The sequence below is a fragment of the Photinus pyralis genome, unplaced genomic scaffold, assembly GCF_008802855.1.
Source record: "Photinus pyralis isolate 1611_PpyrPB1 unplaced genomic scaffold, Ppyr1.3 Ppyr1.4_LG4, whole genome shotgun sequence".
In the NCBI taxonomy this organism is placed as follows: Eukaryota; Metazoa; Arthropoda; class Insecta; order Coleoptera; family Lampyridae; genus Photinus; species Photinus pyralis.
Genome location: NW_022170511.1, coordinates 27,137,682 through 27,151,995, shown reverse-complemented (window position 1 = coordinate 27,151,995; position 14,314 = coordinate 27,137,682). Strand labels below are relative to the sequence as shown.

Below are 14,314 nucleotides of genomic sequence, written 5' to 3'. Positions count from 1 at the left end.
CATGCGCAGTGCCAACTGTCATATTTATGGAAGCAATTAAATGAAATGTCATACATATACAGTTTAAATAAAAGCAAAACTAACATCAGGATTAAAATTTGGTTTTGCACATGCTACAGCCATACCCAGGAGCTCGTTTTCTATATTTGTTTATTTGATTCTCAATATAATTAAATGTGTCCAAAGTCATTTGAAAATACTTATTTTACAACAACCGATATCAATTTCACAAAAAGGTGATAAAATTCACAAAATACCGTTCCTTTCATATTGATGTATTTACCAATTTACGATTTTATCCGGTTAATTTGGATTCTACCACTGCGCCTTTAATGAGCCTTTCTTTGGAAGATTTTGTGAAGTCTTCCAATCGGAAATGTTTTTCACAGATTTTTTTTTTTATGAATTCGGTGACAGTGGAATCAGATGTGTAGCCCCTGTAAAGACGTGCTTTTTTATCTATAGGGAAGATTTATTTGATGATTGTATATAATTGGGCCGCCGTGAAGTTGGTCACCAAAAATGGGCGATTCGAAAATGTATAAGGCACCTACCTGTTCAACTTGATGAGAGCTGAGAGCCCCAAACAAATTCTGCATAAATCCCCAAAGATAAATGAATTACCTTCTTCAGAATTCAGTGTAGCAAAACTTGTTTGGATGATTCAAGGTATCTCTCCCGTTTCTGGAAAATCCGGTTCCAGAAAATCACAGCCGGTCAACTTCATCATAGTATACCGAAATGATTTCGGAAAACCTCCGGCGATTAATATACCCTTCTTCTAAATTGAATGTAGGTATCACAAACCAGCAAAGCTCAAAATTAGATTGTTTGCATCGAAATCGATGACATTTAAGAACAATGTCGGCAAGCTTTTATATGTGCAACATTTAAAAGTAGGAAATAAGTCACCCAGTAATGAGAAAGTGAAACCTGAAAACCTCAACCTCAACAAACATTAACAAATGACAAAGTTATCTTCGGTTCTGCAAACGAAATTGATACACACATTACACATAGCGAATTTTTGATGCCGTTTACTTAAACTGCGTATAGTATTTTCAATAATATAACATTCGATTCTCGTATATCTCACCACGTAGAGTAGTTGCGACACAACAATTCGTTTGAATTAAGGATTAGATACCATTCGTTCATTTTCGAACCACCAATTTTTCACGGCCAACTTCATAGCAGCATTAATTGGTAATAGTTCATACTATCAATGAAACAAGAAGGACTAACCAGCATTATTAACCCAAACGCGGCACAGGTTTTCATCCATAAAAGGAAATCCATACATTTTTAGATTGGGTTCCACTCGTTTTGAAACACCACATTGAAAGTATTGACAAACATTTCCTGCTTTGGCCATTTTTATAATTAACAAGTATCTAGGTATTTAAAACAATAATTGTAATAATAGACTATTTAAAACACAAAAATACGTCTTTATGAAAAGAAAAGGTGTATATGAACTGTTCAAGTGTTAAGCTTAAACACCGTGTCTTTTTTTATATCCCTTAACGGTTAAGTAATGCGATTCCCTTTAAACCTTAATTCAAAGTTCATATTCGGCATCCCACAATAAATGGTTACACAATGCAAAAACGGAGGAGCTCCGTCTCAGCGAAAATGGCCCACCTCATGAAATGTATTTTTGAATAAATGGTGTCATTCCGTTGTAATCCGTATCCGTAAAAAAATACGAGAAAATTTATTTGCAAATGTCCTAACTTTCGTAATTATAATATGCACCTGAGATGGGATATCCTGACCTACAGATAAAGTGTTTTGACTTAAGGAAATATGATATTCTTTTCTTTAAATCATTTAAATTACGCATGCCTTCTCATATTTATTTAACAGTACCTATTACAGTACAGTTTTCAACCATTCGTTTGCGATGAAAAAAGTGCATTTACGAGCTAAGCATTTGAACATTTTACGGCAGTAGCGCTAGCAGACGGATGTTTTTTCAGCGCAAACATTTCGTATATCTCATGAGCCGTCTGTAGTATTTTGTCTGTGGTTATACCAACAGCGCTGCATTGTGATTGATAGACTGTAGAGGATCGTTGGTATAATGGGTATATCACCATTGTATTGACCTATATTCGTTTATATCACGCACAATTTAGCGCTGCTAGTATGGTTTCCTACATATTTATTCTACTCTATCGATTGCAGATACTATGTAAACAAGATTTAAATTACAATTTATAGGGTGCACATTTTAATGTAGACAACCTGTATATTGTAGGTATAATAATAAGTGTGCGAAAATAGCATGTAGACTTTGATTATATATAAAATACATCTATATTAAAGGGTGTAGATATGTACGTTTTCTCCACGTTAACATTATTTTATTACTCGTAGGCAACATTTTTATTAGAAGCATCGAGTTATTACAATAAAACCACAATTAAAGTTCCATTTACTTTTCAGTAATTAGGTGCTCATACGCAGCTCAAAAAAATTCAATACTGTAGGCATAACGATGGTGTACGTTAACATGGAAATTGTTCAATGGGGAGCAATATCAAGAATTTACCTCCAAGAATGTAAATCTAAAATTATGTAATAACTGTAGTTGCTGCCCTCGCTTAAAAAATGTAAACTTATTTGTTGCCTATTTGTGTGGCTATCTTTACACGAATACCGTTGCTATGTTAATCTGTGCTATTTATAGTCTAGAAAAAGTGCCAACTTTCATTACTTTCATTTCAATAGCTGTATTGCCCTCTGTCTTTTATTTATTAAAATTCATTTTCTTTCCATTTCTCCCTAAAGTCTCCCTTTCGATAAATTTTACAGTATGCTGATAGATGCCACTTCATCTATGAAGGATACATTCGCATATCCTTCTTTTTGAACTGGTATCCGCCCAGTTTATGAGTCGTTGACACAGAAGACTCGACGGTAGCTGTAGGCACACCAGACCGGATGCTGTGGCCTCCAGATCATTCCTTTCATGAGCAGATAAGTACTACGATAACGTCGATAGCAATATCATCCGCGTACGCAAAAATGTCCGAGTCGGGAAAGGGAAGGAGTTATTCAAGAGAATCAATAACGAGATTCCACAACGTTTTCCATTTCCATTTCGCCGTTACTAATCGTGTGCGACGTATTCAACTAAAGAAAAAGTTGATATTTCCAATTGGTATAGTGCCGATAACTTATTTACAGTTAAAGGAGCTTAAGAGAGCAAGCAACAATATTCAAATTAATAATTAATATGAGCCAGATCTTTATTTGTTTCAAGAAGTTATTTTGATTGCATAAAATTAGGCGTCTTTCACTAGACTTTTTATCATGTAAAAGTAGACATAGGAATCCCTATGTCTACTTTTACATGAATATCACTGTATATGTAGTCCTCGACAGTGCTATCAGAAAGCAACTCGCGCGAGAAACCTAATTGCTAGAGTATGCCGAACCTTTAGGTAGCGCTTCCTCTGGTGAACGCGTCCATTGATGTACAGTTCAACCTTTGATTATAGAGTTCAACAAATTTCAACTGAAAATTTACATACGAAGAAAGTGTGCACACAAAGCTTCTAAGTGATGACCAAAAAAGAACCCGAAAAGCTTTCAAGTGAAAATTTTTGTTAATACCAACCTAAAAAATATGGGTTAGATCGACTTGTTTCTTTTTTATTTCTGTGCAATTGTAATTTCCGCTTAATAATCTGCCTTTACGCCCGTCAATACCATTGAACTATAATTATACTGGAACGCGCGCTCCGTCGCCCAGCGCGATCCGAGAGAGAGGGCCACAAATGGGATCTCTGTCCTACTCTCGCGCATGTCTATTTGATATGTTTTGATCAGTTTCCCAATGAGTGACAGAATCCCCCTTGCACTATTTCTCTCGGCGCGCTACGTTTCTATGGCAGATATCGGCAGTGCGCATTCCAGTTTAATTATAATTCAGTGGTCAAAAAAATAAACATCAAATGATACGAAACATAACATATTCATTTGAAATTTCCAATTTTAGAGTTGCCAGCTCTAAAATTTCGGATGAAAGTGAAATATTTCGCGTTCGAACCGAAAAGTTGGAAGGTATTTCACTTTCAAGAAAAGCACCTATTGCGCATGCCCTCGGCTAAGAGAATTTCAACTTTCACAAAAACTTTTAAGCATGTAAAACGCGCTTAAAAATGATTGCGACGAGACGTGAACTTTTCATGGCCAAGCGTTAGTGGTTGCATTTGAGGACTGCTCTTCGTTCAGGGTCGTTTTCAGAGACATTTCAGGCGTCACATCGATCCTACGCGAAAGAGATTCGATGAAGAGGCTAGAATTCTGATTACTGTACTGCATCCTGTACCTACTTTCTCGATTTGGCCCACTGTCCCATTACCAACAATTAATCTGCTCTGAAGAAATCGCCATTTGAAACTCTGGAGCGTCAATCGTGTTATTTAATAGCCAAAACCTCATACATCTCTTGAAATATGTAGGCAGTTACAAATCGGACCGCGTATACTTGAGATGACTAATACAGTTCAACTATACGCGCGAACCATGACATATGATGGGCAATCATGGTCAAAAGTAATGTCTCTTGCCGACTTGTTTCAACTATTCTAAATTAGTGCTCTCTGTATCATATAGAAATGAAGCCGAAGTCACTCTGGCATATCAGTCACCTGTGCTACAGTTGAGTTATCCAAGTGATGTTACTTACTTTTGACGCTCAGTGCGAAAATATCCACCTCCTCATAAATTAATTTGCCAAATAAAATCCTTGCATACCATTCTAGTATATACAACAGTAAGAATTTATTTGGTGAAGAACCCTTATGGTACAACTGGTGAACTGTGTGAAGCCAACCTTTGTTAACTGTGATATACCGGAATGAAAACAATTCGTATATTAACATATGCCATGTAATTATTTGTACATATGACATCTACAGTATATAAAGTATATAAAATATGTTTTCACTTAAAACATTAACAACAAATGAAACAATTTATGAAAACTTAATTAGGTGCATTATTGCTATTATACATCTAACAAAAATTTAAAATAAATAACTTATTTAATACTTCTGCATTGGTAACATACAAATATGTAACAAAAGACGGAACATACTCTTGGTAGTATCATCTTAACGCGTACGGCTCAGTTCCGATCAATTACACTCTTAATCTTTAAATCTCGTTTGGCTTCTTTTTCCTTGATGAGCTCTAACAATGCGTAAAAAAAATTCGGGAATCCGTCATACCCGGGATAGGCATTTACATCGATTATCGCATACTTTCCGGTGAAATTTTCGATCACCACGTCAATCCCCAACAAATCCATATTGAACGCTTTCCTGATGGTCGACGCAATTTTACCCATTATATTCGGGTCGGGCGATGATCGTCTTATGACCTCATCTTCTTTGTCTAGCACGGACAAGGAACTTGTAGAGTCTGCTTTGGACACGTCGCTACTATAAAAAAATATCGGCTTCTCGTTACACGGATAAAAATTTTTCAACGACGGCCTTTCAATATAGTAATATTGTTCCCCTACTATAAAGATTTTGTATAAAGTTGCGTTATGGTTTATAAACGTTTGTACTACACAAGGAGACTTACATGCATCTAAACTATCTTTATTAAATACAATTACCATTTCGTGAGCTTGTTTCGATCCGTGCCCTAAGACGTGTTTACAAATAAATGGAAACCTAACGTTGTGATTCTTTAACTGTACTTCAGTCTCTTCTTTACTATTTGTCACAATTTCGCAAAAGGTAGGTGTAAAAACGTCGTATTTGTATAAGTCCGTTGCGGCGATAATACTGTAAGCCATATACCTATCTAACAATTGACGAACATTTGGAATGGGATCGATCACTACCAGTTCCGGATGCCTAGATATGTACGTTTCTATTAACCGGATGGTGTTTGAGCACTAAAATGGATGAGTATCAAATCACATTTCTGTGGTAACGTTATGTGATCGATTTGGGAAGAGGTGCATCTGAGGTAAAAATTGTAACCATAGCTCACTACCTACCGTCAAATACCTTAATAACGAAGCGTTTAGATTAGTGATAAAATAAGTCAAAGAATTAGCCCTTTCCGTATTTACAAGACTTAGAAACACCCTGTATATGCGTCACAAAAATACAGGATATGACAAGAATGTAAAAGAAGTTGGATGGGACCAAAGAAAAACCTTTTCGAATAAACTCAAGGATTCAAAAATATATCTCCTAGGAACTACAACTTGAAAACTCCTAAAATTAGCATTCTTCTTTAATTTATTCCCCTGCAGTCAGGGCACGTAAAGGGTTTTGTGTTTGGGTATGCTCATCTTCGTTTTGTAAACGGGCGAACCAAAAAAAGTTCGATCTCCAGCTCCCAAACGAAGCATTTGTCCCGTTAGCTTATTTGCAAAAATGGCCCCTCCCCCCACCAATTTATTTCGACATATTTATTTGTCAAAGCCTGTATTGACAAGCGACTTAAAAAACCGTACGTTGCAATGGGGGCATCTCGGCTTTATTTTTTATTTCTGATCTACAAAGTACAATACAAATAAAAAGACCCGTGTGTCCTCAATTTTTATTTGCAAGTAAAATAAACCCAAAATAAATTATTGAAAAGCTGTGTTTTTAGTCCGAATTTGAAACGCTTCAGTCTAAATACGTCACAAACCTACAACCAATCACGTAGAAGTGAGCCGGCAACCTTGTGCGAGGGTCTGACGTTTGTCGGATTTGACGTTTTAAGAGGCATGTTTAACTGCATCTAACGCGAAAGTGAACGACAAGTGACAAGTGCCTGTGACAGGTGACGCAAGTTACAAATGACATTTCCTGCAATATTGCCAAGTCGTTATGTCATCTGGGTGGTTCTAGGAGCTGATTGGTCGGGCTTATTACGTCACAGAGCCCGCCACAATCATATCATTTTGAATAAACACTTAAAACCGCACATGTTCATTATTTTTTTGCTAATCAGCCTCTATTTTTAAATAAACTTTTACTGTCCAAAAAAATGTTTTATGGTTTCAGGTACACGTTTATTAAATTAGAACTGCGGAATTCAACTATACTGAAAACCCCCATTCAAAATGCGTTCAAAACGTTTCCATATTAAGGGAATAAGTTACATTGTGTTCAATAAGTTTCTACATCTCTTTCATAATCTATACGGTCACTTGTCATGTTTCAAAAACAATAGTGTCTAGCATTTTTAGTTTTGCTGTAAAAAGCATTTCCTACAGACCAATGGAAAAAATGACCAGTTTTACCATGATATTATGGAAAATGAAAATGTAACCAATAAACCACTTTGTTTATTTTTGGAAGTCTTATGTCCTCACTTTTCCGTTTGTCTGTAAATTGCTCCACGTCGCCTCAGAGAGTAATAGACAACTTCGAGCTCTTCTAGGATTTCGACATATACAGTACGTTGCAGATAATAGGGTCACGCTCGGGGTCACCTCAATATCTCTTTTATTTAACGAGATACGAACAATTTGTTAAATATAATTTTATATCTATCGGCATATTTAGACTTTTGGCTTAACTGGAAATCGATACACCTTTGGTTTTTCAAATGCAATGCCTGTGTTTTAAGATATTTGAAAAGAGCAATCAATTTTCTGTACAACATGAAATATGCATATGGTTGATATACAAAAAAGAAGAGAAATTCGTCAGTCAATATTTAAAAAATGTCTGAATCTAGCATGCCGTGTGCCGTCAGGATGCACGGTGCATGTTGCATTACATGGGGAGGTCGTATAGTGCAAAAGTAAATCTTCAAAACGAAACAATGAACAAGGTATTTGTAGGTTTTTTCTGTGTGATATGGCAAATTGGCTTCAAGGAACAATGGGGAAAATTTTCGCTCACTGTTGACAAAGAAATTTTCAACCAAATTCGATCCCTGGAAGACGAATCTGATAGACTTTTTGGGTTTCGACTTGGTGAACTGTCTTCAACAGCTTTCAACACTCTTAATGTGTGCACCAAATGGGCTGAAGAGAATGGCGTCTTAGGTTATGCTTTGTTGGTGCTAAGCGAATACAAGAAACCATTTTGATAAAATGTTTAGAACAAAGAAAGAAAAAACAATTGATGATTATTTTTCCTAGTATGTAAAACTATAATATGTTTCTATATAATTTGAATGTATTTCTTTGTATAATATGCAAGCATTTTGACTACATGTACACTCATAGTAAAATTGGTCTTTTTTTCTATTAGTCTCAATAATCCTGATTCTTCAATAATCCGGCGGTTGTGTGACCCCATATACAAGTATGGAAAAAAATTATTGCAGGTCTGATTTATAATAAGCTAGAAAGATACCAAAGTAAGCATTACATGAGTATGAAGTAAGATGGAACACACAACAAACTAAAAGCGCTGATGCCATACATGTCTTGGAGTATAGGCGAGTATAATAGACACATGTAGGTAATTGCCACTGTCAATGTCAACATTGGTAAAGTTATGTCTCTCTCACACTCATAGAATGTCTATTGGGTTTCTTTCTAGCTTGTAAGTCAAACCTACAATAATTTTTTACCCAAAATGAAAGTTTCATTTTCATGCCTACTTTATGTCAGGAAATTACCAGACTACTTTACCAGCTGCACATGTCACTTTTCCGGCCGCACATGTCACTTTTCCGACTGCCCCTGTCACCAGAGCCGGCCCTGGACCATTTCCCGATGGGCTGGTGCTCAAGGCCCAGGACCGCGGTCTTGAGCTTTAACAAAGCCGACCGTGTCACAATCGGGAAGGTCTGGTAAGGTAGTGGGCCGGTTTAACAAAATCTCCCGGGCTGTTTCGTTGGTCCAGTCCGGTCCTGCCTGTCACATTGCTAGATGTCTATAATGACTGCTGTCATCAGACAGATTAACGTTAATGAAATGTTCTATATAAATCGAAATTTTATATTAAAAACTCCTCAAGAAAACAACACTACTCGACTTGGAAATTAAAGTACTTGGCCCGGGAGGGGGGCCTCTTACTTCAATATTTCCTCGCCAGTATTGTCATTTTCCTAACTTTTATGTAACTATTTTCAATACCACTATGTCGGATTATCAAGATTGTACTATACTTATTTCTAGACCCCACCAATTTACTTAAAACCTGGATACTAATGCAAGAATCAAATTCGCCTTCTGTTCTCTCTTGTTTGTGTGGACCTACTTAATTCTGCATGGGTACCAAATGCAACCTTAAAATCAGTAATAAGTGAAAAATGCAAAAAGAGAATTGAAAAGCACTAAATTCTGTGTCAATTGTTCCTTAATTGATGTTCATAGACTACATCTAATTGTGCCTCTTCCCAAATCCTTCATTCATCAATAACAATTATGCTTACCTTCTCATCTCCATTATTAGCTAAAGCAATTGTATCCGTAAGTTTATGTAAAAGGACATTAAAACCGCCTTGACTCTCCAGGTCGCTTTCTAGGTCCAACTAAAGAAAGAGAGAACTTTATTACAATCACGGGACTCACGATGTGCTTACCTTAAACAATTCGTATCCAAAATTATTACAAACTCCTTCAAATTCGAACCAGTTAAGCTTCTTCATTTTCTTTTCCGATACCCAGTACGCTATTCGCTTCTTCCCGAACATTGTCTCCTATTAATAATTTAATTTGCATTCATTTTGAACTTACGTTTGGGGTCATTTAACTGATATTGGATTGGAATAAGTAGGTATTTGTGGGTAGTTACACAAACTAATTTCGCACGTATACTTTTGTGTTTTTATAAAGCGTGTATTGACATTTAAATAACTTACAAGTGGCGGTGTCTCCGCACCGTCTACTGGTAGTTTAAGGTATGTCTCTAGTACCTTCTTGTTAAAAACGTGCAGGGTGGGACTGGGTGGTAAATCTTAGTCATCAAGGTAAATAAGACAATATTTGCATTTTCAAAGTACATTGTTTTATTTGAACGCGACCTTAGTAGGCATATATGCAAATGAACGTACCTGAAGCATGTTACACCTTATCGTGTTGACTAATGTTCTAAATCGGCAATTACATAGTAGATGATAAGAATACTTGTCTGATAATTTCCTAACAATTAAGTTACTTACAACCCAATTTTATTTCTTATCGACACCTTAGTCATGAACAACGAAAACAGAAAGTGCATTAACATCAAGGAATGGTTCAAGTTTCTTTGTCCAGGAGCCATTTTCCTATATAGTATAGAGACTCCCGGTTTTAATTCTTAATTCGCAGAGGAGTATATGAAAGACAAACATGACGTGACTATTTAATCAAGTGGAAAACCAGTATACCTACGTTTCAGATATATCAGCTATCATTTTATTGATTGGGAAATTGATATCTTTCTAAACTAAATATTAACTTAGGAATGTTTACGAGATTCTGATTATTGCGAAACTGTTCAAATCCAGAGAATTATAGAAATAGGTGAAATAATGACAAAAATGTCAAGGTTACTTTTTCTCTTAGACAAGGAAAGAGCTTTTTCTTCTCAGTGCTTTTCGTTGACGTGGTTGTGGGGATTGTGTGGTTCAATGAATGATAGGTTAATGTACAATACCAGAGGATAGCTTGTGTTATTCCTTATAAGTCATCTGTATGATAGCCCCAAAGTGAGAATTCAGTTTAAGATCAATACCCTCGTGTTTGTGCCGTGTGAGACAGTGGCGCATCCAGGAATTCGGGAGGGGGGGGGGGGAGTTTTCAGTTATACCAACATTTTATAGGTATGTAAGTACGGATAGTGGGATAGTCAATAAGTATGATGTCATAAAAGTCCAAATGTTTGTGGATTTCATATATCACTAGGTATATCACTCCAATCTCTGTCAAGAGCGTTAGTTCATGATGTCCTGATGTAGTATTTTTCAAGTAGTGGCGTAATATCAAAAAAGGTCATTCATTTCCGCGATGAAAACAAGCAGTAAGTACCGTTAATATACTTACGCATTAATGTTTATATGTATCGAAAAACGTAATCAGCGCAATATTTGATTGCACTCAAGGCATCTTTAGGCCATTCCTGCTTGCCCAACTTAACAATCAGTCTGTACCCATAATTTCAGTTCTGCTGTTAGCTCATCTATTCACCCTTATAAAATAAGAGCAGAGACTTCAATACTTCTAAGGTTTTATTAATTAGACTTTGGGGATTGATCGGCAGTAAACACTGGAAACCCATCAAAATCTTTTGTTGCTTGGTGAATCACCGGCTTGCTCCTGAACGTCAGCAGATAATATAGCGAACCCGGGCTTGGTATATTAATGTAGCTTTTTTATTTCAGCTAAGTATTGTGTTTTCAGCTAAGTTCGCTGCCTTTGTCAAGTCGATGGGGATCTCCTAACCAAGGAAGATACGACGTCAGTCCAATATTAGGGAAAAATTGCGCAATTCAAGAGTTATTATCAGGCTGCAAAGTGCAAAGAAAATCAGAACATTCCGATTACTTCCGAAAATATGCCAGAAAAATCGAAATTTACCGATTTTGTTTATATTTTTTACAGGTGTTGTGTAAATAGATACAAATAAAAAAACAACATTTTTGAAAATAGATAACGTGTATAAAAATGAACCAAAATCCGGTACCCATGCATTGCCATTGTTTTCGGTTCGTTTTTTCACAAGAAGATGATGCACAGAACAATGTGAACAAAATTAATACAAATTTACAAATGAATAAATCCCTATGGCACTTATAATTAAAGAAAAAAAATCTATTTCAATGGTAAATTTCTATTCAAATGTGCTTTAAACAATTGTCAGACAAGCTATGCCGGAATCGTCTTCGGCTGCAGAGTGCTACGCGTAATGACCATAGGATATACAAGCGTAGTCTATATTCTGTGACGTTTCGCATTGATTCTGCTCCCATTCAAAACATTATAGTGCATACCTTGCGATAAGAAGTATAGTCACTTCAAAAATTAATAAACTAAACAAATATAGAAAACATGCTTCTGGGTATGGCTACAGCATGTGCAAAACCAAATTTTAAACCTGATGTTAGTTTTGATTTTATTTAAAGTGTATATGTATGAAATTTCATTAATTGCTTCCATAAATAAGAAAGTTGGCACTGCGCATGCGCAAAACCAAATTTTTAAACTGGCGTTAAATTTGCTTTTATTCCAATCAAATTTCATTTAAATACTTTCATAAATAAAAAAGTTTGCAATTCGGTTTATAAATGGTCGCGATGCGAAAAGGGCACTGTGAATGTTGATCGATTAGGCTCATAGTTTGGCATTGCGTTTTATGTGGCTAAAGGTATACGCATATTGAATTTCATGCAATTCGGTTCATAACTCACGGAGATGTCAAAAGGGCCTTCCTTATTTTTTGGGCTACATTGCCAATTCACGAACTGCGATCTACAAATTTAATAATGAATCCATCTACAAAATTTATCGTAATCGGTCCACTCGTTATCGAGATATCGTGCTAACGGACGGACAGACGGACAAACATCGCAAAATTATAAACTCGCAGGAAGCTCGTTAATAAATGCATGCAATTTAAACGATAGGTGCATTTTGTGACTTTTACCAGCATCGGGTTTTGAAAAACCAGTAGGTACTGTCCTGGTAATATCAGTCACTTTAGTGCAAAATATCACAATTTAGCCACCGTGATCAAAACGACCTTGAAGGTAATTAGTAATTAGTAATTTTATTTTATTTTATTTAGTAAATATAATAAAGGGAATTCCTGAAAATGCAAATGTGTTATTGTGTGGTAATATTTGTCATATATAAAAGTCTGTCTAATTTTGTCTTATTAAATGATATCTTTGAAAACTAATTAACGTCACGAGATGTAGAAAATTAAAATTAAGTAACAAATTATAAAAATTGGGACTTTAATAAACGTCGTTCCTAGTGCACACAGTCTTTCTATCTATATTGTGCTAACTAAAGCATATCAGACATTTGGTGCATATATAAATGGTATCCAAAGTGTCCAAAAAGTCGGAGGAATTCAAAGACAAAGACCAAGAATTCAAATAGTCCGTAGAATCCGAAAAACAGAAGAATCGGAAAAATTATAATAACGTGGAAGTTCCGATAGGTCTTAAGAAATCGAAGAGCTTGAAAAACTAAAAAATGTCAAACATACCTAATAAAGAATTAGTTGAATCTGAGGAATCTGAAGCATTAGAAACATCTTGAACAATACGAAGCTTCCAAAATATTCGATCTGTTCCATTGAAAGTTAGCTAAATTGATGAATATATGAAGTATCGAAAGAATTTGAAGAATCCAAAAAAGCATAAGAATCCGTTCAAGAATGTGACAACTGTACCTAAAGAACATCCAAAAGAACGAAAGAATTCGAAAAATCTTAAGGATGTGAAGGACCTGATGGATCTAAAGAGTCCAAAGCATTCGAAGAATCCAATGCAAAGAACTCAAATATATCAAATCTGAGTCGAAATATTAGTCTGTAGAATCTGAAAGAGAATTCAAAGAAAAGGACTCAGGAGAATCGGGGATATTTGAAACCGATCTAATGAATGAATGAGCCTCCAGAAATTGTAGAAATGTAAAAAAAGGTTAATGTAAAATAACAACTAATCAAGGCTTTCCCAATAAACCACAATTTGCGTTTCTTATTTTATTAAGGATCCTCAGATCCTTTATAGTTTTGTATTGTCGTCCGTCCGTCCGTCCGTCCGTCCGTGTGCGCTCTAACTCTTTTTAAAAGTGGCCGACTGTGTTGAAATTTGGTATACGGGTACGTTGGACATTAAGAACGGACGCTATTGATTTTCAGGAAGCTGGTTTAACAGGAACAAAAGTTATACGACTTCGAGTGAATCGGGAACAGGAAAAACTGCGAACTCAATATAATAAAAATTAACATATTTCATTCCCTAGGTCATGTATCGAGTTCGGACTTTCGCTAGATTATTCCCTATGACTCTTAGATGTGTAACAATTCAATATAACTCTTCTCTGTGGTCTCGGTCAAAAGTTTTAGAGCAAAATGTACCCAAAATTATTCTTTACACATGAATTTAGAGTTGTAAAAGCTTTCAAACGCATTATCTTGATGCTGAAAGAGTTGATAACGTGCACGTTTGATAACCGCATGTGTGTGATTCAAAAATGTTAAATTATTTTTCTGATGCCACATGGATTTTGATCAAAATATGTCAAAATCGTTAATTATGCACCAAGATCGTTGGGAAAAAGACTACGCGCATTATCTCAATGCCCAAGACATGAATTTGATGCATTTTTGGCGACCACGTGGATTTTGATCAAAACATGTCAAAATCGTTATTTATGCACCAAGATCGT

General features: G+C 35.8%; 1 protein-coding gene and 1 long non-coding RNA gene across 6 annotated transcripts; one reads left to right on the top strand and one right to left on the bottom strand.

Moving 5' to 3' along the window:
- Positions 1-4,889: 4,889 nt before the first annotated feature.
- LOC116168817 (inositol-tetrakisphosphate 1-kinase-like) lies at positions 4,890-10,011 on the bottom strand. Of its 4 annotated transcripts, none has more exons than XM_031484805.1 (4): positions 9,988-10,011; positions 9,517-9,633; positions 9,367-9,465; positions 4,890-5,926 (listed from the first exon to the last, which is right to left on the bottom strand). In XM_031484805.1, exons 1-4 carry the CDS (start codon positions 9,994-9,996, stop codon positions 5,144-5,146), a joined length of 1,008 nt encoding a protein of 335 aa, XP_031340665.1. In that variant the 5' UTR covers positions 9,997-10,011; the 3' UTR covers positions 4,890-5,143. The 4 variants fall into 4 exon arrangements, with proteins under 4 accessions (XP_031340665.1, XP_031340666.1, XP_031340668.1 ...); XM_031484806.1 differs by lacking the exon at positions 9,988-10,011 and adding an exon at positions 9,688-9,818; XM_031484808.1 differs by lacking the exon at positions 9,988-10,011 and adding an exon at positions 9,671-9,806 and having other exon boundaries at positions 9,517-9,612.
- A 771-nt stretch (positions 10,012-10,782) lies between these two features.
- On the top strand, positions 10,783-11,826 carry LOC116168818. Of its 2 annotated transcripts, none has more exons than XR_004144851.1 (3): positions 10,783-10,934; positions 11,154-11,267; positions 11,315-11,826. It is a non-coding gene; the product is annotated as an uncharacterized LOC116168818 (long non-coding RNA). The 2 variants fall into 2 exon arrangements; XR_004144850.1 differs by having other exon boundaries at positions 11,077-11,267.
- The last annotated feature ends 2,488 nt before the right edge of the window (positions 11,827-14,314 follow it).